This window comes from Scyliorhinus canicula, chromosome 6 (genome assembly GCF_902713615.1).
Source record: "Scyliorhinus canicula chromosome 6, sScyCan1.1, whole genome shotgun sequence".
Taxonomy (NCBI): Eukaryota; Metazoa; Chordata; class Chondrichthyes; order Carcharhiniformes; family Scyliorhinidae; genus Scyliorhinus; species Scyliorhinus canicula.
Genome location: NC_052151.1, coordinates 73,052,484 through 73,080,015, shown reverse-complemented (window position 1 = coordinate 73,080,015; position 27,532 = coordinate 73,052,484). Strand labels below are relative to the sequence as shown.

The 27,532-nt window shown below is 47.3% G+C and overlaps 1 protein-coding gene across 1 annotated transcript in view; it reads left to right on the top strand.

The window, feature by feature from the left end:
* Positions 1–27,532, top strand: part of me1 (malic enzyme 1, NADP(+)-dependent, cytosolic) — a 795,738-nt gene that overhangs the window by 230,020 nt on the left and 538,186 nt on the right. Inside the window, 1 exon segment of the mRNA XM_038799481.1 lies at positions 1,581–1,714. Within this exon segment, the coding sequence (XP_038655409.1) occupies positions 1,581–1,714 (134 nt within the window).

Below are 27,532 nucleotides of genomic sequence, written 5' to 3'. Positions count from 1 at the left end.
ACAAATTAACTTAGAAATTTTTCCATTGAATTCCGCCTTATATTTAAATCTGCAGCTGCATGTACAAATTTCCTTCAGCCCTTAATTGGCTCCATTCTACGTTTAAATTCACTTTGGAAATGTTGCACTCAAATTAGTTCCCTTTCCTTAATGTGCTTGTTGTGAAATCTACCTATAGGTTCTCTACCACTCCCCTGTAAGCCCACCATCACTTGTCAATACTGTATATGCATTGGGATTCCTATATTTCTATGCAGCAGAAGATTGGCCTTATCGGCAACCTTGTAAATAGGGCCCATGCCATTTGCTCATTGTGCATACAATCTCTTGATACCGAGATGGGGTGCATCAAAGATATCCTGTAAGGTGATAGTTACCCCAATTGCTTGCTGAAAATTCATGGACCTAGGGCTGCCACTTTCAGTCGTCGAGAACCCAATTACCCTGGAAAGGTAAGGTGTCTCTGAAACTTGAACAGCAGGCAAAACTAGTGGTTGCGTGCTGCTACAACGCAGTAGCGAAGTGTGGTCTTCGCAAACAGCATGCTGCTGTGAAACCAAAAACACCTTCTGCCTGTCTCTCAATACATCAATTTCAGCGGCAGTTTGACGGCAGCTATGTAGGGTGTGTATCCCAAATGGGGGCTTGTATCAAACAGCTTGTCGTTTTCGGCTGTTTGCAACAGGCAATGTTGATTTTGCCTGCAAAACTCCAAACATAGTGTGCAATGTTAGATGTAGTTGGACAGCACGTATTAAACAATTCTGATTGTATTAAGAATTACACTGACAGGGCATCACGGTGGCGCAGTGGCCCTGCAGCCTCATGGCGCCAAGGTCCCAAGTTCGATCCCTGCTCTGGGTCACTCTCCGTGTGGAGTTTGCACATTCTCCCCGTGTTTGTTTGGGTTTCGTCCCCACAACCCAAAAGATGTGCAGGCTAGGTGGATTGGCCACGCTAAATTTCCCCTTAATTGGAAAAAATGAATTGGGTACTCTAAATTTTTTTTTACATTACACTGACGCCCAATTTAGGATGATCAGTTGGGCTCACAGTATGGCTCAACTATGTGCTAGGCATGGCGTATCTTCACATACAGTGCTCTATACTTTTGCAAACAGAATATGTCCATGCGTTGCCCCCTTTTCAACAAACCAAAGCTTGGGGGACAACCATTCATTGGTTCATTCCCCAAGGCAATCCAAGTCGACGTGCCGTGTTTGAATTTAAACAAAACAAAAACTTGGCAACTAACTTTTATTTCCCTGGTACATTCTCCATGGCAACACATCTGTTAATCAGAGCCCACTTTCCAAACAATTCATACCCTTTTCTTGTGTAGTATAAATAGTTCTCTTTAAGATTTAGTATTCTTGCAAATTTGTCTTGAGTGCAAGATGAAAAATTTTGCAGCATGTCTAATTGTTCAGCACTATGGTTATTGCTTGGTTGTCATGCCAGCATTTTAGAAGCTGTTGGTTTACTTCATTGAGTTTTCTCTGTTCATGTTCAGGGATTTGGTATCTGAATGCAATTGAAAAGGTGAGCAATTCAGCATAACATGTTGCTTCTTTTTCTAGGGCTTGGCTTTTACATTGGAAGAGAGGCTACAACTGGGCATCCATGGTCTTCTGCCCCCATGCGTCTTTGACCAGAATACTCAGCTTGTTCAGGTGCTGAAAAATTATGAACGGAAAAAAGATGACCTTGACCGGTAAGAATAACAGGACAAATTGCTATTTAGTACTATATTGCCTTGTTAAATCTAATGAGACTAATGAGTGAGGTTGAGTACCACTTCTTGCTTTGGCAGAATTTGCAATGGTGAGCTTAATCTTTTAAAATTGCAGGCTGCAGCAGGTCTTGAGAAGTCAGCGAGAAGTGTAGTTTAAGAAAAATCCGTTGCTAAAAACCTGATCCCCGAGTTCCAAGCTCATCAAACAGAAAAAAAAATTAATAATTTGGTAACATTGTGACTGTTCAACTGAGTAAGAAACAAGCAGAAGCTAGAAGTCTTCAGGCAGGTGATTAATTGTAAAAACTTTATTTGGGGTGATTACATTCGGCATTATTGTGGAGCCTACTGAAACCAGCCAGTATGGAAAATCTCTTTGTCGCTGAGTGGACAGCAACACCATCTTGAAATTCCGACAGCATTAAAAGCAGAACATACACTCTTAAAATTTTGAACAGGGATCAAAGTCCACACATCCAAGTCGATTCAAAATAATCCAAGGCCCAAATCAATTACAAAATTGGGGACTTTGGAGGAAACAACATTTAAGATACAGCATTGCATAAGGTTTAAATAAAATGTCAAGAGATCCAATCAAAAGAAGATTTAACCCTGGAAATCAGAACAGTGAGAGCAGCACAGGACCATTTTAAGGGAAGAGAATAAATTTGTGGTGCAGAGGCCAATCTACAGTCCAGCTAGTTAAGCAACAATGAAACAGTGGCACTTGTAACACACGGAAAGCAATACCTGAACCGGCAGCAGAGTTACAATGCTGACACTGTGAAGCAAAGCATTCCCACTCGTGAGATCAGCCCACTGCTTCCAGTGCAATAGGTTTGGACTTTGCTATAAAGAAAAAGCATGCCAAACATTCACAGCAGCATTCAGTACACAGAACTAAGCCATCCCACGATCAATGTGTCAGATTAAGCTCTGAAGTCCTGCTACATCCAGTTGTGACTGGTGGAGGACAATTGAACGACAAACTGGAGGAAGAGAGGAGTCCTCAAATATCCCCATCCTCCATGATGGGAAAGCTCAGCATATCAGTGCAAATGACAAGGCTGAAATATTTGCAACGCCTTCTCCCAGAGGTCCTGATTGCATTATCCAGTTCTGTCTCCACCTGCCGACCCCAGTATCACAATCTTCAACTCATTTGCTATCAGGCTGTAGATTCTGGTGTTAGTACTGAAGACATGTGCTCCAAAATTAGCCACTCCTCTTAACAAGTTATTCCAGTAAAGCTACGACATTGGCATCTGCCTGACAATGTGGGAAATTGCAGTGGTATGTCCTGTCCACACAAAAAAAGGCCAATCCGTCTCCTCTCTATCAGCAGCAGAGTAATGGAAGGGGCCGTTGACAGCTCAGTCAAGCGGCATTTACACAGCAATAACCAGTTTATTGATAATAAATTTGGGTCTCGTTAGGGTCACTCGGCTGTTGATCTCATTTACAGGAAAACATGGACAAAAGAGCTGAACTCCAGAGGTGAGGTGAGAGCGTGTCGCGTCTTTTCGTCCGACGTCACTTCGTCCAACGACACTTCGTCCACGTCTTTTGGTCCAACGTCTTTTTGTCCGCCCGTCTTTTGGTCCAGTGTCACTTCGTCCAATTATCCAATTACAAATTAATTCCGTATAAAACCATTTAATTGATAAAATGCAAGTACAATACAGCAAGTGAATTTAATTGCTACAATGCAAGTAATTGATAAAATGCAACTAAAATGCAAGTTGAAAAATGCAGTTAAAAAATCTAAAAATGCAGTTATAAAATCTAAAAGTTTACTAATTACTTAAAATTCCCGAATTAAGAAAGAGAACGGTAATATCTATCCTTTAACGAGGCTCGTTAATGGAAAGAGAACGATAATAACTATCCTTTAACGAGGCTCGTTAAAGGAAAGAGACCGGTAATAAAAATCCTTTATTGCATATTATACCTTGCTTTGTGCATTAGAGAAGATTTCTATTTACAAAAAGTTAATGTGGGGATTGGAGTGGAGTGCTACTAAGCAAGTTACCAAAAGTCTTTTACAAAAAAAATCATCCGACAAAAAAACGTAACAAGTCACAAAAAGTCTTTCACGAAAAAAATCATCGGACAAAAAGACGTTGGACCAAAAGACGGGCGGACAAAAAGACGTTGGACCAAAAGACGTGGACGAAGTGACGTCGGACGAAAAGACATAGCACCAGGTGAGAGTGGCAGCTTTTGACCAAATGTGGCATCAAGGATCCCGAGCAAAACTGAGTTAATGGGAATTGTTCTCCTAGTTTGTAGTCAAACCGAGTACAAAGGCAGATGGCTGTGGTTGTTGGAGGTCAATTGGCTTAATCCCAGGACAACACTGCAGGAATTCCTCAGGATAGTGTCCTGGATCCAACCATCTTCAGCTGCTTCATCATGAGTTTTCTACCATTTAAAAGATCAGAAGTGGGGACTTGCGCTGATGTTTGTGTGCTGATTGTGCTGTTCAGCACCATTTATGATTCCTCCGATACAGAAGCAGTCTGCACTCATCTGCAGAGAAAGACCTGAGCAACATTGAGGCTTGGGCTGAAGTAAAATTCACATGACAAGTTCCAGGCAATGACCTTCTCCAACAAGAGAGAATACCATCCCACATGACATTCAATGGCATTACCATCACTGAATCCTCTAGCACCAACAAAAAACAGTACAACACAGGGACAGGCCGTTCGGACCTCCAAATGCACCGATCATGATACCTGTCCAAACTAAAATTTTCTGCACCTCCGGGGTCAGTATCTCTCGAATCTCTTCTTATTCATTTCTTTGTCGAGATGCCTCTTAAATGACACTATCATATCTTCTTCACCACCTCTCCCAGCACCGTGTTCCAAGCCCTCATCACCCTCGGTGTAAAAAAAACTTGCCTCCCACATCTCCTCTAAACCTTCCACCTCGCACCTGAGAATGATGTCCCCTAGTAATTAACTTTTCCATCCTGAGAAAAAGTGTCTGACTATCCGCTCTGTCCATGCCATTCAAAATTTTGTAAACCTCAGGTGACCCCGAAAACAATCCCAAGTTTATCCAACTTCTCCATAGCTAATACCCTCCAGACCAGGCAATATCCTGGTAAACTACTTCCGTGCACTCTCTAAAGCATCCACATCCTTCTGGTAGTCTGGTGACCAGAATTGTATGCAATATTCCAAATGTTGCCAAACTAAGGTTCTGTACAGCTGCAGCATGACTTGCTAATTTTGCTGTATTAACTACCTTTATCCATCTGCATTGCTACTTTCAGTGAACTGTGGACCTGTACGCCCTGATCTCTCTGCCTGTGAATACCCCTAAGGGTTCTGCCATTTACTGTATAATTTCCACCTGTATTATACCTTCCAAAATGCATCACCTCACATTTGTCCGGATTAAACTCCATCCGTCATTTCTTTGCCGAAGTTTCTAACTGTATCATGCTATATACTCTGACAAACCTCATCACTATCCGCAACTCCACCAATCTTTGTGTTGTCTGCAGACTTACTAATCAGCCCAGCTACATTTTCCTCAAAATCATTTATATATACTACAAGGAACATGGTACATCACTGATCACCACATAACACCATGAGTCACAACCTTCCATTCAGAAAAGCACCTTTCCATCACTATCCTCTTTCTTCTATGACAGAGCCAGTTCTGTATCCATCTTTTTTTAAAAAATAATTTTTATTGAGAAATTTTGATTTTATACAACAATAACGCACCTTAGTAAAATACCGAAAATAACAATAATATTAACAATCATATACATTCGCCCCATCCCCATGAACAACCCAGCATTTTAACAACAACGCAAATTAAAACACTATAAAGTTACAGAATAAACACTACAATAATGCACCCCCCCCCCCGGGTTGCTGCTGCTATTGACCCAGTTTACCCCCCCCCCCCCGGGTTGCTGCTGCTATTGACCCAGTTACCTATCTCTGAGCCAGGAAGTCCAGAAAAGGCTGCCATCGTTTATAGAACCCTTGTGTTGATCCTCTCAGGGCAAATTTGACCTTTTCCAATTTTATAAATCCCGCCATGTCACTGATCCAGGTCTCCACGCTTGGGGGCCTCGCATCCTTCCACTGTAGCAGAATACTTCGACGGGCTACTAGGGACGCAAAGGCCAGGACCCCCGGCCTCTTTCGCCTCCTGCACTCCCGGCTCCACCCCAACCCCAAAAATCGCGAGTCCCCACCCTGGCTTGACCCTGGATCCAACCAACCTCGACACCGTCCCCGCCACCCCCTTCCAGAATTCTTCCAGTGCTGGGCATGCCCAGAACATATGGGCGTGGTTCGCAGGACTCCCCGAACATCTGGTGCACCTGTCCTCACCCCCGAAGAACCTACTCATCCTAGTCCCGGACATGTGGGCCCGGTGCAGCACCTTAAATTGGATGAGACTAAGCCTCGCACATGAGGAGGAAGAGTTGACTCTCTCCAAGGCCTCCGCCCAAGTCCCGTCCTCTATCTGCTCCCCGAGTTCCTCCTCCCATTTAGCCTTCAGCTCCTCCACTGACGACTCCTCCACCTCCTGCATTACCTTATAGATGTCAGACACCTTCCCCTCTCCTACCCACACCCCCGAAAGCACTCTGTCCATCATCCCCTGCGAGGGCAGCAAAGGGAATCCCTCTACCTGTCGCCTAGCAAACGCCTTTACCTGCAGGTATCTGAACATGTTCCCCTGGGGAAGGCCAAATTTATCTTCCAGTTCCCCCAGGCCCGCAAACCTCCCGCCAATAAACAGGTCCCTCAATTTGCTGATGCCCGCCCTTTGCCATCCCCTGAATCCCCCATCCGTGTTCCCCGGGATGAACCGATGGTTGCCACCCAGTGAAGCCTCCATCGAGCCCCCTGTTTCCCCCCGATGCCGTCTCCACTGTCCCCAGATTCTTAGGGTCGCCGCCACCACCGGGCTCGTGGTAACCCTCTTGGGGGAGAGCGGCAACGGTGCCGTTACCATGGCCCAGGCTCGTACCTCTACATGACGCCATCTCCATTCTTTTCCACGCCGCCCCTCTCCCCTCCATCACCCATTTACGCACCATTGACACATTGGCTGCCCAATAGTACCCCAGAAGGTTGGGCAGCGCCAGCCCGCCTCTATCCCTTCCTCGCTCCAGGAACACCCTCCTCACTCTCTGAGTCCCATGTGCCCACACAAAGCTCAGAATACTGCCGGTCACTCTCCTAAAGAAGGCCCTGGGGATAAATATGGGCAGGCACTGAAAAAGGAACAAGAACCTCGGAAGCACTGTCATTTTGACGGACTGCACCCTCCCCGCCAACGACAATGGCAGCATGTCCCTCCTCCTCCATCTGATCTACCAGTCTGGTAAAGTTATGCTTGTGGAGAGTCCCCCAGTCCCTGGCCACTTGCACCCCCAGGTACCTAAAGCTCTCCCCTGCCCTCCTAAGCGGGAGCCTACCAATTCCTTCCTCCTGGTCTCCAGGGTGCACCACAAACACCTCGCTCTTGCCTAAGTTTAATTTATAACCTGAGAAGGTCCCAAACTCGGCTAGTAACTCCATCACTCCCGGCATCCCTCCCACCGGGTCCGCCACATACAGTAACAGATCGTCGGCATACAACGACACCCTATGTTCCTCTCCACCGCGCACCAAGCCTCTCCACCTCTCTGAATCTCTCAATGCCATCGCCAGAGGCTCGATTGCCAGTGCAAACAACAAGGGGGACAAGGGGCAACCCTGCCTGGTCCCTCGGTAAAGCCGGAAGTACTCCGACCTCCTCCTATTCGTGGCCACGCACGCCATCGGGGCCTCATATAGCAGCCTCACCCATCTAATGAACCCTTCACCAAATCCAAACCTCCCCAACACCTCCCATAGGTACCCCCACTCCACTCTATCGAAGGCCTTCTCCGCATCCAGCGCCACCACTATCTCTGCCTCCCCCTCAATCGCCGGCATCATAATGACATTCAGCAATCTCCGCACATTCGTGTTCAGCTGCCTTCCCTTCACAAAACCTGTCTGGTCCTCATGCACAACCCCTGGCACACAGTCCTCTATCCTGGTGGCCAGGATTTTTGCCAGCACCTTAGCATCCACGTTGAGGAGAGATATGGGCCTGTATGAACCACACTGCTGGGGGTCCTTGTCCTTCTTTAAAATTAACGAGATCAGTGCCCGTGACATCGTCGGGGGCAAAGTCCCACGCTTCGTTGAGTGTCCGCACCAGCAAGGGGCCCACTAGGTCCACGAACTTTTTATAAAATTCCACCGGGAACCCATCCGGCCCCGGTGCCTTCCCTGACTGCATCTGCCCGATCCCCTTAACTAGCTCCTCCAGCTCAATCGGCGCACCCAGCCCCTCCACCTTCTCCTGCTGCACCTTCGGGAAAGAAAGCCCGTCGAGGAACCTCTTCATTCCCCTCCTCTCCCCCGTTGGCTCCGACCGGTACAGTTCCCCGTAAAAGTCCTTGAAGACCTCATTCACCTCTACCCCCTTCCGCACCACATTCCCACTCTTGTCTCTCACTCCAGCAATCTCCTTAGCCGCATCCCGCTTACGGAGCTGATGAGCCAGCATCCTACTCGCCTTTTCACCATGTTCGTACACTGCCCCTTGTGCCTTCCTCCACTGTGCCTCCGCCTTTCTAGTGGTCAGCAAATCAAATTTAGCCTGCAGGCTGCGCCTCTCCCCCAACAGTCCCTCCTCTGGTGCCTCTGCATACCTCCTGTCCACCTCCAGCATCTTTCCCACCAGTCTATCCCTCTCACTCCTCTCGCTCCTCTCCCTGTGTGCCCGGATGGATATCAGCTCCCCACGAATTACTGCCTTCAGGGCTTCCCAGACCATCCCCACCTGAACCTCCCCCGTATCATTCACCTCAAGGTACCCCTCAATACTTGCCCGGACCCTCCTACACACCTCCTCCTCCGCCAACAACCCCACATCCAACCGCCACAATGGACGTTGGTCTCGCACCTCCCCCATCTCCAACTCTATCCAATGCGGAGCGTGGTCGGAGATTGCAATGGCCGAATACTCGGCCTCCTCCACTCTCGGAATCAGTCCCCTACTCACCACGAAGAAATCTATCCGAGAGTAGACCCTATGTATGTGGGAGAAGAAAGAGTACTCACGTGCCCTCGGCCTCACAAACCTCCATGGATCCACTCCACCCATCTGATCCATAAACCCTCTCAGTACCTTGGCTGCCGCCGGCCTCCTACCCGTCCTAGAGCTGGACCGATCCAGTGAAGGATCCAACACCGTATTAAAGTCCCCCCCTATGATCAGACCTCCTGCCTCCAGATCCGAGATCCGTCCCAACATACGCCTCATAAAGCCCGCATCGTCCCAATTTGGGGCATACACACTAGCCAGTACCACCTTCTCTCCTTGCAGCCTGCCCCTAACCATCACATACCTACCCCCCTTATCCGCCACCACCTCCGATGCCTCAAACAACACATTTTTCCCCACCAGAATCGCCACTCCCCGGTTCCTCACATCCAACCCCGAGTGGAAAACCTGCCCCACCCATCCCTTCCTGTTCTGTATCCATCTTGGCAGCTCACCACTGATCCCGTATGACTTCACCTTTTGTACCAGTTTGCCATGAGGGACCTTGCCAAAGACTTTACTGACGTCCATGTAGACAACATTCACTGCCTTCCCTTCATCAATTATCTTTGTCACTTCCTCAAAAATCTCGTTTAAGTTCGTGAGACACAACCTCCCCTTCACAAAACAATGTAGCTTATCGCAAATAAGTCCATTTGTTTCCAAATGTGAGTAAATAATAATAGGCTTACATTAACACTGCAATGAAGTTACTGTGAAAATTCCCCAGTTTCTACACTACGGCGTCTGTTCGGGTACACTGCGGGCGAATTCAGAATGTCCAATTCACCTTATAAACACGTCTTTCGGGCCTTGTGGGAGGAACTGGAGCACCCTGAGGAAACCCACGTGGACATGGGGAGAACTTGCAGATTCCGAACAGATAGTGACCTAAGCCGGGAATCAAACCTGGATCCCTGGCACTGTGAAGCAACAGTGCTAACCACTGATGCCAGAAAAAACATCTCAATCCATCCTCTTGCCACTTTATTTTGCAATTAGCTTTGACCCAAATCCTTGATGTCTATTTGTGGCAGTCAGGATGTCTTTTTTTTCCCTATGAATTTTAACATCCAGCTCCTTCAGATGGCTGAATATATATGAAAGATATGCAAGCTTAGCACACAAAAACATCACACATTAAATCTTTGTGTGGCAATTCATGCAGAGAAAACTCTTTCAGCATGTTACAGAGCTCATAGACATGAGAGAGGATCTTTCCTTGTGACAGCCATCGCACTTGTGTGTGATCTTCATACAAAATGGTAAACTCTTTCAAAGGATGTGACCTTCACGTAATTCACAATTTTAACTATTTGATCTAATACTGCTGTTAATTCAAATGGCATTGTATTGGCAACAAGGGCTTTATGGTGCAGAATACAATGGCTATCCTGGATGTCAGGAATCTGACATTTCTCCTTTTTATCGAACCAGTTGATTTTTCCCAGCATGGAAGCTGCTTCCACAGTGCACCTGCAATTCCACTTGGTCCAATTAAGATTGTTTTCCTCCAGATTAGCACTTGGGACATGAGAGATTTCCCTTCCTGGTTGCATGACTGGGCAATTCTTTGCATAAAAGAAATTCTCTTTGATAGAATCCCTGTCACCATGCCTGACATTGCTGATCTGTAGAGGGATCAGTGTGCCGGGCAAATTTTCTACTAATTTCCTGTTCCTCTTGAAACGTCTGCTCGATATCAACTGACATTTCATCAATTCTGTCAATTCGCAGTTTGATTGTGTTATCAGAAATAGGCGGTGGAATTCTCCGTTCCTGAGATTAACTGTTGATGCTGGGGCAGAATTCACTGACTTCTATGACAGCAAAACTAGCGCCATGTCTGGACTGATTCAGCGACCGTTGCGGGCTGCCATGTGGAACACAATCTATTCCAATGGGAAATGGTGCCGGATTTGCAGTTGACACTCAGGAGGCTGACAAGCTGCAGCTGCATATACATACTGCACTCCCCAACACAACATTCCTGCCAACAGGATGATCGTGAGGAGCGCTGCACCAAGGTTCCCGGACGCCACACTTGATATCCTGCTGGGGGTGTGGAGGAGAGGTGGGCAACACTGTACCCTGGCCAGGGAAGGAGGCTGCAACCGCCTGAGTGCAGATGACAGGCGCCGTAAACGCCATGCACTACACCCTCTGAAACGGCCAGCAATGCAGGGAAAAAAACTGCATAACCTCCTCGGGACGGCCAGGGTGACTAGGCAGCACTGTGCCCCTGGCACCAACCCTCGTCCCACACCCGTAATCCAACACCCCCCAACCCACCAGAGGGCATCATGACCCCCATGGAGATTGGCATCAGGTGAGGAAGTGAGCCTCCCCAACATCACCCTCACACCACCGTCATCCCCCCACACCACCTTAACTCCAGCCCATTGTCTGATCATGCGTCCTGTCTTGTGACTTGCAGGAGCTGCTGGTGAATGGGGCAGATCCTTCTGGTGTCTCCTCTCCTCCCCCCAAGTCACAGCCAGAGCCCCGGGTGCCGTGTAGCGTCGAGGACACGGATGGGGGCCATCCTGAGACCCAGGACACCCCGGAGCTAGAGTCCGATGATGACATGGATTTTCCCATCTCTACTATCTCCAACACCCTCCACCATCCCAGAGACACTCACTTTGGTTGGACATATAACAACTAGCATAAATGCACCTTACCTGAATGCTCGTAGTGTTCGAAACAAGATAAATGAGTTGACGGCACAAATCATCACAGATGGGTATGGTATAGTGGCCATTACAGAGACATGGTTGCAGGATGGTCATGACTGGGAGTTAAATATCCTGGTGTATCAGACGATTCGGAAGGACAGACAGGAAGGCATGGGAGGTGGTGTAGCTCTGATATTTAAGGATGCCATCAGGGCGGTAGTGAGAAATGATATAGATTCGATGGAGAAAAAGGTTGAATCCATTTGGTGGAAATTAGAAATAGTAAGGAGAAAAGGTCACTTATGGGCGTAGCCTATAGGTCACCAAATAACATCACGGTGGGACGGGCAATAAACAAAGAAATAACTGATGCATGTAAAACTGATACGGCAATTATCATGGGGGATTTTAATCTAAATGTTGATTGGCCAAACCAGGATAGTCAGGGCAGCCTTGAGGAGGAGTTCAAAGAATGTCCCCGCGATAGTTTCCTTAAACACTATGTAATGGAACCTACGAGGTCACAAGCTACCCTAGATTTGGTCCTGTGCAATGAAACAGGATTGATTAATGATCTCCTAGGATCCTCTCGGAAAAAGCGATGACAGTGTGGTTGAATTTAAAATACAGATGGATTGTGAGAAGGTAAAATCCAAATTATCTTTTGTTTAAACAAAGGAGACTACAATGGGATTAGGGAGGTGTTGGCTAGGGTAGATTGGGAGCAAAGGTTTTGTAGTGGGACAATTGAGGAACAGTGGGGGACTTTCAAAGCAATTTTTCACAGCGCTTAGGAAAAGTATAGACCAGTGCAAAGGAAGGACGGTAGGAAAAGGGATAATCAGTCATGGAAGAATCAAGTAATGAGGCACTGTGGGTAGAACTCAGAAACAGGAACTATGATGGGGGTGCACTACAGGCCTCCCAAGAGCCCATGGGAAGTTGAAATGTAAGCAGATTCTGGATAGATATAGAAAAAATAGGGTTGTTGTAGTGGGAGACTTTTATTTTCCTCATATTGCCTGGAAATCCCTTAAGGCTAGGGGTTTAGACGGTGAGTGATTTGTTAAGTGTGTCCAAGAAGGGATTTTGGAACAATATATGGATAGTTTGACTAGAGAGGGGGCTATAATGGACCTAGTACTAGGGAACAAGCCTGGCCAGGTCATCAAAGTTACAGTGAGGGAACATGTGGCGAACAGTGACCACAATTCCATAAGCTTTCGAATACTCATGGAAAAAGACGAGTGTTGTCCTAGGATTAAGGTGCTAAATTGGGGGAAGGCTAACTACAACCAGATTAGGTAGGATTTGGAAGCTGTTTGAAGGTAAATCCACATTTGACATGTGGGAGTCTTTCAAGGAGCAGTTGATGGGAGTGCAGGTCAGGCATGTGCCAGTAAAAATGAATAATAATAATCTTTATTGTCACAAGTAGGCTTACGTTTACACTGCAATGAAGTTATTGTGAGAGCCCCTAGTCGCCACATTCCGGTGCCTGTTTGGGTACATAGGGAGAATTCAGAATGTACAAATTACCTAACAAGCACATCTTTTGGAATTTGTGCGAGGAAACCGGAGCACCCGGAAGAAACCCACGCAGACACCGAGAACGTGCAGGCTCCACACGGACAGTGACCCAAGCAGAGAATCGAACCTGAGACCCTGGAGCTGTGAAACCATAGTGCTAACTGCTATGCTACCGTGATGCCCAAGGATAGGAAAGGCAGGATTCGGGAACCATGGATGACGAGGAAATTGCGAGTCTAATCAAAAAGAAAAATGATGCATTTGTGACGTATAGGCAACTAAAAACAGGTGAAGCACTTGAAGAATGCAAGGAAAGTAGGAAAGAGCTCAAGCAGGGAGTTAGGAGGTCAAAAAGGCATCACGAAATGTCCTTGGCAGACAGGATTAAGGAGAATTCGAAGGCATTTTAGACGTATATTAGGAACAAGAGGGTAGCTAGAGAAAGAGTTTGTCCACTCGAGGACAAAGGAGGGAAATCATGTGTAGAACCAAAGAAAGTAGGTGAGATCCTTAATGAGTATTTTGCATCGGTATTCACAAAGCAGAGGGACGCGTAGATTGGTGGAGTCTCAAAGGGATGTTTAAACATTTTAGAACCGGTCGTTATTACGAGGGAGCAAGTGTTAGGTGTGTTAAAAAGCATTAAGGTGGGGCCAGATGGCATCTATCCCAGATTACTGAGGGAGACCAGAAATGAAATCGCTGAACCTCTAACAGAAATCTTTGTGTCCTCATTGGCCACAGATGAGATCCCAGAGAATTGGAGGGTAGTTGTACCATTATTTAAGAAGGGTTGCAAGGTTAATCCGGGTAATTATAGGCCGGTGAGCTTGACGTCGGTGATAGTGAAATTGTTGGAAAATATTTTCAAGAGATAGGATCCATGCACATTTGGAAGTGAATGGTCTTATTAGGGAAAGATAGCATGATTTTGTATGAGGAAGGTCTTGACTCACTAATTTGAGTTTTTTGAGGAGGTGACGAAAATGATCGTCGAGGGAAGGACTGTGGATGTTGTCTACATGGACTTTAGTAAAGCATTTGATAAGGTCCCTCATGGCAGGCTGGTGCAAAAGATTAGATCATATGGGGTCAGAGGTGAACTAGCTGAACAGATTGAGAACTGGCTTGGCCATAGAAGAAATGAAAAATGAAATTTGCTTATTGTCACAAGTAGGCTTCAAATGAAGTTACTATGAAAAGCCCCTAGTCGCCACATTCCGGCACCTGTTCGGGGAGGCTGGTACGAGAATTGAACCATGCTGCTGGCCTGCCTTGGTCTGCTTTCAAAACCAGCAATTTAGCCCTGTGCTAAACCAGCCCCATACCCCGTAGCATTGGAAGGGTGTTTTTCCCAATGGAGGTCTGTAAACCGTGGTGTTCTGCAGGGATCAGTACTGGAACCTCTGCCGTTTGTAATACATATAAATGACTTGGAAGAAAGTGTAGCGGCTCTGATTAGCAAGTTTGCGGATGATACTAAGATTTCAGAAGTTGCAGATAGTGATGAAGATTGTCAGAGATATAGGATATAGATATGTTGCAAAATTGGGCAGAGAAATGGCAGATGGAGTTTAACCCAGACAAATGTGAGGTGATGCATTTTGGTAGCTCCAATTCAGGTGGGAGCTAGAAAATAAATGGCAGAACCATCAGGAGCATAGACACAGATGTGGGCGTGCTGGTCCACCGATCCTTAAAAGTGGCAGCACAGGTAGAAATGGTAGTATGCTTGCCTTCATAGTATCCTATGCAAGCTGGATCGGGAGTCTCGCATGGTGTGTTGCCTGCCCGGTGCCAGGGTGCGGGACATCTCTGACCGGCTTGAAAGGATATTGGAGCGGGAGGGGGTGAATCCAGTTGTTGTGGTCCACGTTGGGACTAACAACATAGGTAAAGCTAGGGTGGAGGACCTGTTCGGGGACTATCAAGCACTAGGAAGAAAATTGAAATACAGGTCCTCAAGGGTCATAATCTCCGGATTACTGCCCGAGCCACGTGCCAATTGGCATAGGGATAAGAAAATTAGGGAAGTAAACACGTGGCTAAGGGATTGGTGTGGGAAAGAGGGATTCCACTTCATGGGACATTGGCATCAGTTTTGGAACCGGGGGGATCTGTACCGTTGGGACGGTCTCCACTTGAACCGATCTGGAACCAGTGTTCTAGCGACGAGGATAAATAGGGTGGTCAGTAGGACTTTAAACTTCTGAGTTGGGGGGAAGGGAAAGTGAAAGCGACAGGGAGCATGGAGTTAAATGGCAAGATACGCAGGAGGATAACATGTAGGCAGGTGGATTTAAGCTTGAGGCAGACTAGGAATGCAACAAAAAGGAAGGATAACTTTGGACATCTTAGGACTTCCAATATCTGTAATGATAAGAAAGTTAGCATTAAGGTACTTTACCTGAATGCTCGTAGCATTTGTAACAAAGTAGACGAACTAATGGCACAGATCATCGTGAATGATTATGATGTGGTAGGCATCACAGAGACATGGCTGCAGGGGGTTCAGGACTGGCAGTTAAACATCCAAGGATATACAACCTATCGAAAAGACAGGGAGGTGGGCCGACAGGGTGGGGTTGCCTTGTTAGTTAAGAACAAAATTAAATCTATGGCACTAAACGACATAGGGTCGGATGATGTGGAGTCTGTGTGGGTAGAATTGAGGAACCACAAAGGCAAAAAAACCATAATGGGAGTTATGTACAGACCTCCTAACAGTGGTCAGGACCAGGGGCGCAACATAGAACATAGAACGATACAGCGCAGTACAGGCCCTTCGGCCCTCGATGTTGCACCGACATGGAAAAAAAAACTAAAGGCCATCTAACCTACACTATGCCCTTATCATCCATATGCTTATCCAATAAACTTTTAAATGCCCTCAATGGTGGCGAGTTCACTACTGTTGCAGGTAGGGCATTCCACGGCCTCACCACTCTTTGCGTAAAAAACCCACCTCTGACCTCTGTCCTATATCTATTACCCCTCAATTTAAGGCTATGTCCCCTCGTGCTAGCCACCCCCATCCGCGGGAGAAGGCTCTCGCTGTCCACCCTATCTAACCCTCTGATCATTTTGTATGCCTCTATTAAGTCACCTCTTAACCTTCTTCTCTCTAACGAAAACAACCTCAAGTCCATCAGCCTTTCCTCATAAGATTTTCCCTCCATACCAGGCAACATCCTGGTAAATCTCCTCTGCACCCGTTCCAAAGCTTCCACGTCCTTCCTATAATGAGGCGACCAGAACTGTACGCAATACTCCAAATGCGGCCGTACTAGAGTTTTGTACAACTGCAACATGACCTCATGGCTCCGGAACTCAATCCCTCTACCAATAAAGGCCAACACACCATAGGCCTTCTTCACAACCCTATCAACCTGGGTGGCAACTTTCAGGGATCTATGTACATGGACACCGAGATCCCTCTGCTCATCCACACTACCAAGAATTTTACCATTAGCCAAATATTCCGCATTCCTGTTATTCTTTCCAAAGTGAATCACCTCACACTTCTCCACATTAAACTCCATTTGCCACCTCTCAGCCCAGCTCTGCAGCTTATCTATGTCCCCCTGTAACCTGCAACATCCTTCCGCACTGTCTACAACTCCACCGACTTTAGTGTCGTCTGCAAATTTACTCACCCATCCTTCTGCGCCCTCCTCTAGGTCATTTATAAAAATGACAAACAGCAACGGCCCCAGAACAGATCCTTGTGGTACGCCACTCGTAACTGAACTCCATTCTGAACATTTCCCATCAACTACCACTCTCTGTCTTCTTTCAACTAGCCAATTTCTGATCCACATCTCTAAATCACCCTCAATCCCCAGCCTCCGTATTTTCTGCAATAGCCGACCGTGGGGAACCTTATCAAACGCTTTACTGAAATCCATATACACCACATCAACTGCTCTACCCTCGTCTACCTGTTCAGTCACCTTCTCAAAGAACTCGATAAGGTTTGTGAGGCATGACCTACCCTTCACAAAACCATGCTGACTATCCCTAATCATATTATTCCTATCTAGATGATTATAAATCGTATCTTTTATAATCCTCTCCAAGACCTTACCCACCACAGACGTTAGGCTCACCGGCCTATAGTTACCGGGGTTATCTCTACTCCCCTTCTTGAACAAAGGGACCACATTTGCTATCCTTCAGTCCTCTGGCACTATTCCTGTAGCCAATGATGACCTAAAAATCAAAGCCAAAGGCTCAGCAATCTCTTCCCTGGCTTCCCAGAGAATCCTAGGATAAATCCCATCCGGCCCCGGGGACTTATCTATTTTCACCTTGTCCAGAATTGCCAACACTTCTTCCCTACGCACCTCAATGCCATCTATTCTAATAGCCTGGGTCTCAGCATTCTCCTCCACAATATTATCTTTTTCTTGAGTGAATACTGACGAAAAGTATTCATTTAGTATCTCGCTTATCTCCTCAGCCTCCACACACAACTTCCCACCACTGTCCTTGACTGGCCCTACTCTTACCCTAGTCATTCTTTTATTCCTGACATACCTATAGAAAGCTTTTGGGTTTTCCTTGATCCTACCTGCCAAAGACTTCTCATGTCCCCTCCTTGCTCGTCTCAGCTCTCTCTTTAGATCCTTCCTCGCTTCCTTGTAACTATCAAGCGCCCCAACTGAAACTTCATGCCTCATCTTCACATAGGCCTCCTTCTTCCTCTTAACAAGAGATTCCACTTCTTTGGTAAACCACGGTTCCCTCGCTCGACCACTTCCTCCCTGCCTGACTGGTACGTACTTATCAAGAACATGCAATAGCTGTTCCTTGAACAAGCTCCACATATCCCGTGTGCCCAACCCTTGCAGCCTACTTCTCCAACCAACACATCCTAAGTCATGTCTAATGGCATCATAATTGCCCTTCCCCCAGCTATAACTCTTGCCCTGCGAGGTATACTTATCCCTTTCCATCACTAACGTAAAGGTCACCGAATTGTGGTCACTGTTTCCAAAGTGCTCACCTACCTCCAGATCTAACACCTGGCCTGGTTCATTACCCAAAACCAAATCCAATGTGGCCTCGCCTCTTGTTGGCCTGTCAACATATTGTGTCAGGAAACCCTCCTGCACACATTGTACAAAGAATGACCCATCTAATGTACTCGAACTATATATTTTCCAGTCAATATTTGGAAAGTTAAAGTCTCCCATAACAACTACCCTGTTACTTTCGCTCTTTTCCAGAATCATCTTTGCCATCCTTTCCTCTACATCCCTAGAACTATTAGGTGGCCTATAGAAAACTCCCAACAGGGTGACCTCTCCTTTCCTGTTTCTAACCTCAGCCCATACTAACTCAGAAGAAGAGTCCCCATCTAGCATCCTTTCCGCCACCGTAATACTGTCCTTGACTAGCAGCGCCACACCTCCCCCTCTTTTGCCCCCTTCTCTGAGCTTACTAAAACACCTAAACCCCGGAACCTGCAACAACCATTCCTGTCCCTGCTCTATCCATGTCTCTGAAATGGCCACAACGTCGAAGTCCCAGGTACCCACCCATGCTGCCAGTTCCCCTACCTTATTTCGTATACTCCTGGCATTGAAGTAGACACACTTCAAACCACCTACCTGAACACTGGCACCCTCCTGCGAAGTCAAATCTGTGCTCCTGACCTCTATACTCTCAATCTCCCGTACCCCAAAACTACAATCCAGGTTCCCATGCCCCTGCTGAATTAGTTTAAACCCCCCCAAAGAGCACTAACAAATCTCCCCCCCAGGATATTGGTGCCCCTCAGGTTCAGATGTAGACCATCCTGTCTATAGAGGTCCCACCTTCCCCAGAAAGAGCCCCAGTTATCCAGAAATCTGAATCCCTCCCACCTGCACCATCCCTGTAGCCACGTGTTTAATTGCTCTCTCTCCCTATTCCTCATCTCACTATCACGTGGCACGGGCAACAACCCAGAGATAACAACTCTGTTTGTTCTTGCTCTGAGCTTCCATCCTAGCTCCCTAAAGGCCTGCCTGACATTCTTGTCCCCTTTCCTACCTATGTCGTTAGTGCCAATGTGGACTACGACTTGGGGCTGCTCCCCCTCCCCCTTAAGGACCCGGAAAACACGATCCGAGACATCACTTACTCTTGCACCTGGGAGGCAACATACCAAACGTGAGTCTCTCTCTCGCTCCCACAAAATCTCCTATCTGTGTCCCTGACTATTGAGTCCCCAATTACTAATGTTCTACTCCTTTGCCCCCTTCCCCTCTGAGCAACAGGGACAGACTCCGTGCCAGAGGCCCGTATCCCATGGCTTACCCCTGGTAAGTCCCCCCCCCCCCCACAAGTATCCAAAACGGTATACTTGTTACTCAGGGGAACGACCGCAGGGGGTCCCTGCACTGACTGCTTCTTCCCAGTCCCTCTTACAGTTACCCATCTATCTCCAGTCTTTGGTTTAACTACTTCCCTGAAGCTCCTATCTATGATCCCCTCTGCCTCCCGAATGATCCGAAGTTCATCCAGCTCAAGCTCCAGGTCCCTAACACGGTTTTTGAGGAGCTGGAGTTGGGTGCACTTCCCACAGATTAAATCAGCAGGGACACTGACGGCGTCCCTCACCTCAAACATTCTGCAGGAGGAGCATTGTACTGCCTTCCCTGACATCACCTCTAGATTTAAAAAAAAAAACAAGAAAAAGAAAAAGAAAGGAAGAGCTTACCTGATATTACCTCAAACCCTGCTCCCGCTGAAAGTTAAGCAAATTTAAAGGCACTCACTCACCTTCACGACAGGCCCCTGCTCCCGCTTCCCAACCACCGTGGGGTGGGGGGGTTGGTTAGAGGAGGAGGTAGGGTGGGAAACACTCACAAAGTGTTTCGGGTTTAACTGTCACTTGCCAACAGCCCTTCCACAAACCACCTTCAACTTAGGCTGACCGCACTGCACGTATGCAAATTCCCCCAGAACAGCTGATCAGTAGCTTTGCTCTGCTGCCCTCTGCTGGATGTACTGGGAAATAGAAAAGGCATGTCAGAAAGGCAAAGTCACGGTGATCATGGGGGACTTCAATATGCAGGTGGATTGGGTAAATAACGTAGCCAGTGGATCCAAAGAAAAGGAATTCATGGAATGCTTACAAGATGGCTTTTTGGAACAGCTTGTCATGGAGCCCACAAGGGAGAAGGCTATTCTGGATCTAGTGCTATGTAATGAACCAGACTTTATAAAAGATCTTAAAGTAAGGGAACACTTAGGAAGCAGCGATCATAATATGGTTGAGTTCAGTCTACAGTTTGAAAGAGAGATGGCAAAATCGGATGTAATAGTGTTACAGTTAAATAAAGGTAATTACGAGGGCATGAGAGAGGAACTGCCGAAAATCGACTGGAAGCAGACCCTAGTGGGGAAGACAGTAGAGCAAAAATGGCAGGAGTTTGTATGCATAATTGAGGACACTGTACAGAGGTTCATCCCCAAGAAAAGAAAGATTATCCGGGGAGGGATTAGACAGCCATGGCTGACAAAGGAGGTCAGGAAATGTATCAAAGAAAAAGAGAGATCCTATAAAGTGGCCAAAAGCACTGGGAAATCAGAAGATTGGGAAGGCTACAAAAACAAAAGGTTAACAAAGAGACAAATAAGGAAGGAGAGGATCAAATATGAAGGCAGGCTAGCCAGTAATATAAGAAATGATAGTAAAAGTTTCTTTCAATACATAAGAAACAAACGACAGGCCAAAGTAGACATTGGGCCAATTCAAACTGATTCTGGAAGGCTAGTGATGGAAGACGAGGAAATGGCTGGAGAACTTAATAAGTACTTTGCATCTGTCTTCACAGTGGAAGACATGAGTAATATCCCAAACATTATAGAGGGTCAGGGGGCTGAGTTGAGTATGGTTGCCATTACAAAAGAGATGGTGCTAAAAAAGCTAAAAGGTCTTAAAATTGACAAACTCCTGGCCCCGATGGGCTACATCCTAGAGTTCTGAGGGAGGTGGCTGAAGAAATAGCGGAAGCGTTGGTTGAGATCTTTCAAAAATCACTGGAGTCAGGGAAAGTCCCGGACGATTGGAAGATCGCTGTTGTAACCCCCTTGTTCAAGAAAGGATCAAGACAAAAGATGGAAAATTATAGGCCAATTAGCCTAACCTCGGTTGTTGGTAAAATTCTAGAATCGATCGTTAAGGATGCGATTTCTAAATTCTTGGAAGAGCAGGGTCGGATTCGAACAAGGCAACATGGATTTAGTAAGGGGAGGTCGTGCCTGACGAACCTGTTAGAATTCTTTGAGGAGGTGACAAGTAGGTTAGACCAGGGAAACCCAGTGGATGTGGTCTATCTGGATTTCCAGAAGGCCTTTGATAAGTTGTCACACAGGAGGCTGCTGAGTAAGGTGAGGGCCCATGGTGTTCGAGGTGAGATACTGGCATGGGTTGAGGATTGGCTGTCTGACAGAAGGCAGAGAGTTGGGATAAAAGGTTCTTTTTCGGAATGGCAGCCGGTGACCAGCGGTGTCCCACAGGGTTCAGTGTTGGGGCCGCAGCTGTTCACCATATATATTAATGATCTGGATGAAGGGACTGGGGGCATTCTAGCGAAGTTTGCCGATGATACGAAGTTAGGTGGTCAGGCAGGTAGTGCTGAGGAAGTGGGGAGGCTGCAGAAGGATCTAGACAGTTTGGGAGAGTGGTGCAGGAAATGGCTGATGCAATTCAACGTGAGAAAATGTGAGGTCTTGCACTTTGGAAAAAAGAATCCAAGCATAGACTACTTTCTAAACGGTGAGAAAATTCATAATGCCAAAGTACAAAGGGATCTGGGAGTGCTAGTCGAGGATTCCCTAAAGGTAGACATGCAGGTTGAATCCGTGATTAGGAAAGCGAATGCAATGTTGTCATTTATCTCAAGAGGGTTGGAATATAAAAGCAGCGATGTGCTACTGAGCCTTTATAAGGCTCTGGTTAGGCCCCATTTGGAGTACTGTGTCCAGTTTTGGGCCCCACATCTCAGGAAGGACATACTGGCACTGGAGCGTGTCCAGCGGAGATTCACACGGATGATCCCTGGAATGGCGGGTCTAACATATGAGGAACGGCTGAGGATCCTGGGATTGTATTCATTGGAGTTTAGAAGGTTAAGGGGAGATCTAATAGAAGCTTACAAGATAATACATGGCTTAGAAAGGGTGGACGCAAAGAAACTGTTTCCATTAGGCGAGGAGACGAGGACCCGTGGGCACAGCCTTAGAATTAGAGGGGGTAAATTCAGAACAGAAATGCGGAGACATTTCTTCAGCCAGAGAGTGGTGGGCCTGTGGAATTCATTGCCGCGGAGTGCAGTGGAGGCCGGGACGCTAAATGGCTTCAAGGCAGAGATAGATAAATTCTTGATGTCGCGAGGAATTAAGGGCTACGGGGAGAATGCTGGTAGGTGGAGTTGAAATGCCCATCAGCCATGATTGAATGGCGGAGTGGACTCGATGGGCCGAATGGCCTTACTTCCACTCCTATGTCTTATGGTCTTATGGTCTTATGGGTATTGAGTATAAAAGCTTGCAAATTATGTTACAGTTATATAGAATGTTGATTAGGCCACATTTGGAATGCTGTGTTCAATTCTAGTCACCCCACTACCAGAAGGACGTGGAGGCTTTGGAGAGAGTACAGAAAAAGTTTACCAGAATGTTGTCGGATATGGAGGGTATTAGCTATGAGGAGAGATTAAATAAATAGGGATTGTTCTCCCTAGAGAGACGGAGGCTTCGGGGAACTGGAGGGGCCTGGTGCGGGGTGGGGAGGAGCATCGTGTGTCGCTGTATGCGGACGACCTGTTGCTGTATGTGGCGGACCCGGTGGGGGGGAATGCCGGAGGTGATGAGGATTCTCAGCGAATTTGGGGGCTTTTCTGGGTACAAGCTCAACCTGGGTAAGAGCGAGCTGTTCGTTGTGCACCCGGGGGATCAGGTGGAGGGGATTGGTAGGCTCTCATTGAAGTAGGCAGGGAGGAGCTTTAGGTACCTGGGAGTCCAGGTGGCTAGGAGCTGGGGGGCCCTGCACAAGCTTAACCTCACAAGGCTGGTGGAGCAAATGGAGGAGGAGTTTAAAAGGTGGGATATGTTACCGCTGTCGCTGGCTGGTAGGGTGCAGTCCGTCAAGATGATGGTGCTCCCGAGGTTTATGTTCCTGTTCCAGTGTCTCCCCATCCTTTTCCCGAAAGCCTTTTTTAGGAGGGTCAACAGGAGCATCACGGGGTTTGTATGGGCACACGGGACCCCGAGGGTGAGAAGGGTGTTTTTGGAGCGGGGCAGGGATAGGGGGGGCCTGGCGCTGCCCAACCTGTGTGGGTATTACTAGGCTGCCAACGCAGCAATGGTGCGTAAGTGGGTAATGGATGGGGAGGGGGCAGCATGGAAGAGGATGGAGGTGGCGTCCTGTGTGAATATGAGCCTGGAGTAGCTGGTAACGGCGCCGTTGCCGCTCCCTCCAACGAGGTATACTACGAGCCCGGTGGTGGTGGCTACCCTGAAAATTTGGGGGCAATGGAGACGGCATAGGGGGGAGGTGGGGGGCTCGATGGAGTCCCCGATACGGGGGAACCACCGGTTTGTCCCGGGGAGCGTCGATGGGGGGTTTCTTAGCTGGCACAGGGCAGGTATTAGGAGGTTGAGGGACCTGTTTGTAGATGGGAGGTTTGCGGGCCTGGGTGAGTTGGAGGGGAAGTTTGGGCTCCCCCCGGGGAACATGTTTAGGTACATGCAGGTTAGGACGTTTGCCAGGCGGCAAGTGGCGGGGTTCCTTGTGTTGCCCCCGCTGGGGGTTCGGGACAGGGTGCTCTCGGGGGTGTGGGTTGGAGGGGGGAGGATTTCAGACGTGTACCACGTCATGCAGGAGGTGGATGAGGCCTCGGTGGAGGAGTTGAAGGGTAAATGGGAAGAGAAGCTGGGTGAGGAGATTGAGGAGGAGACGTGGGCGGATGCCCTGGAAAGGGTGAACTCCTCCTCTTCTTGTGCGAGGTTTAGCCTCATACAGTTCAAAGTGCTGCATAGGGCTCATATGACCGGGACAAGGATGAGCAAGTTCTTTGGGGGCGAGGATAGGTGTACTAGGTGCTCGGGAAGCCCAGCGAACCATGCCCATATGTTCTGGGCATGCCCAGCATTGGGGGAATTTTGGAAGGGGGTAGTAAGCACGGTGTCGAGGGTGGTAGGATCCAGGGTTGAGCCAAGCTGGGGACTCGCGATATTTGGGGTAGCAGCGAAGCCAGGAGTGGAGGAGGCGAAAGAGGCCGATGTTCTGGCCTTTGCGTCCCTAGTAGCCCGGTGTAGGATCTTGCTTCAGTGAAAGGATGCGAGGCCCCCAAGTGCGGAGGCCTGGATCAATGACATGGCGGGGTTCATTAAGTTGGAGAGGCAGAAATTCGCCCGGAGAGGGTCGGTGCAAGGGTTCTTCAGGCGGTGGCAGCCTTTCCTGGACTTCCTGGCGGAACAGTAGGGAAATAGGCTGGCGGCGGGGGGGTGGGGGTTTGGTCTGGTGGGAGGGAGAATTGTGTACATGGGTTTGTTGGATGGGGTGGGTGTTGTCTCTTTCCCTTTTGTTGTTTTCTTTTTCCTGTTTTTGTAGTGGGGGGGGGGGGGGGGGGGTTGCGGGTGGTTCTTGTTTTTTGGTTTTTACTATGTTTTTTGGTTAATATTGTTTTTTTTTGTTTACATTTTGTGAAAATCTTAATAAAAATTATTTTAAAAAAAAGAGACGGCGGCTGAGGGGCGACCTAATAGAAGTTATTAAAATTGAGGCGTATAGAACAGTTGGAGGCTTTTTCCCAGAGTGGAATTGAAAATTACAAGGGAGCACAAGCTCAAGGTGAGGGGGGATAAGTTCAGTGGAGATGTGCGGGGGAAATATTTTTGCACAGAGGGTGGTGGTGGCCTGGAATGGACTGCCAAGTGAGGTGGTTACGGCAGATACATTAGCGAGCTTTGAGACTTATCTCGATAGGCACATGAACAGATTGGGTATAAAAGGGTTAAGCCGGTTGGTCTAGATAGGACGCATGATCAGCGCAGCCTTGGAGGGTCGAAGGGCCAGTTACTGTGTTGTTATTTTGTTCTTTTTGTTTTTTTGATATCTAAGGAAATAGAGGATATAAAATTGAAAGAAAATGCATACAAAGTGGCAAAGATTAGTGGGATACTTGAGAATTGGGGAATATTTAAAGGTCAACAGAAAACCTCGAAAAAAGCTATAAAGAAAAGTAAGAGAGATTATGAGAGTAAACTAGCTCACAGTATAAAAACATAAGAAACGTATACAAATATATAAAACAAAAGAAAGAGTAGCTAAGGTAAATATTGGTACTTTAGAGGAGAGAAGGGGGATTTAATAATGGGAAATGAGGAAATGGCTGAGTAATTAAACAGGTACTGTATTGTGCCTCGGTCCTCACAGTTGAGAACACAAATAACATGCCAATAATTGTTGGCAAGGAGGTTATGGATGGTGAAGATCTAGAAACAATCATTATCACTGAGGAGGTAGTGTTGGGCAAGCTGATGGGGCTAAAAGTAGACAAGTCTCCTGGCCCCAGTGCAGTGCATCCCAGGGTACTAAAAGAGGTGGTGGGGAAAAAAGCAAATGCTCTTATGGTACCTATACATTAGTTTAACTTCTGTCATCATTAGCTTAACTTCTGTAGTCGTTAGCTTAACTTCTGTCATTAAGAAAGACATCTGGATAGAAATTGTTCCATTGGGAAGACGCAGCATGGGTTCATGAATTTAGTGAAATTCTTTGAGGACATTACGAGCGGGGTGGGCAACGGGAAAACCGGTGGATGTGGTGTATCTGGGTTTCCAGAAGGCGTTCGACAAGGTGCCGCACAAAAGACTGTTGCATAAGATAACGGTGCATCGCGTTCTAAAAGAAGAACAAAGAAAAGTACAGCACAGGAACAGGCCCTTTGGCCTTCCAAGCCCGTGCCGACCACGCTCCCCTACAATCTTCTACACTTCCTGGGTCCATACCCCTCTGTTCCCATCCTATTCATGTATTTGTCAAGATGCCCCTTAAATATCACTATTGTCCCTGCTTCCACCACCTCCTCCGGCAGCGAGTTCCAGGCACCCACTACCCTCTGTGTAAAAAAAAAAAACTTGCCTCGTCCATCTACTCTAAACCTTGTCCCTTGCACCTTAAACCTATGCCCCCTAGTAATTGACCCCTCTACCCTGAGGAAAAGCCCCTGACGATCCACTCTGTATATGCCCCATATAATTTTGTACACCTCTATCGGGTCGCCCCTTAACCTCCGTCGTTCCAGTGAGAACAAACCAAGTTTATTCAACCGCTCCTCGTAGCTAATGCCCTCCATACCAGGCGACATCCTGGTAAATCTCTTCTGCACCCTCTCTAAATCCTCCACATCCTTCTGGTAGTGTGGCGAGCAGAATTGAACACTATACTCCAAGTGTGGCCTAACTAAGGTTCTATACAGCTGCAACATGACTTTCCAATTCTTGTACTCAATGCCCCGGCCACTGAAGGCAAGCATGCTGTATGCCTTCTTGACTACCTTCTCCACCTGTGTTGCCCCTTTCAGTGACCTGTGGACCTGTACACCTAGATTTCTCTGACTTGCAATACTCTTTAGGGTTTTAGCATTCACTGTATATTCCCTACCTGCATTAGAACTTCCAAAATGCATTACCTCACATTTGTCCGGATTAAACTCCATCTGCCATCTCTCCGCCCAAGTCTCCAAACGATCGGGTAATTGGGTTACGGGTAATGTATTAGCATGGATAGAGGATTGGTTAACTAACAAAGCAAAGAGTGGGGATAAATGAGCGTTTTTCTGGTTGCCGATCAGTGGCAATGGGGAAGGGTTTCACAGATGCCGTACAATGTTGGTAAATGTGAGGTCATCCATTTTGGTAGGAATAACAACAAAATTGACTGTTATTTAAATGGTTAAAAAATTACAGCATGTGCTTTGCAGAAGGACCTGGGTGTCCTTGTGCATGAATTGCAAAAAGTTGGTTTGCAGGTGCAGCAATAAATACGTAGGCAAATTGGAATTTTGTCCTTCATTGCTAGAGGGATGGAGTTTAAAAACAGGGTGGTTAAGTGGCAGCTATATAGGCCACACCTAGAACATAGAACATAGAACAGTACAGCACAGAACAGGCCCTTCGGCCCTCAATGTTGTGCCGAGCCATGATCACCCTACTCAAACCCACGTATCCACCCTATACCCGTAACCCGCATAACGTAACCTTACTTTTATTTGGACACTACGGGCAATTTAGCATGGCCAATCCACCTAACCCGCACATCTTTGGACTGTGGGAGGAAACCGGAGCACCCGGAGGAAACCCACGCACACAGGGGGAGGACGTGCAGACTCCACACAGACAGTGACCCAGCCGGGAATCGAACATGGGACCCTGGAGCTGTGAAGCATTTATGCTA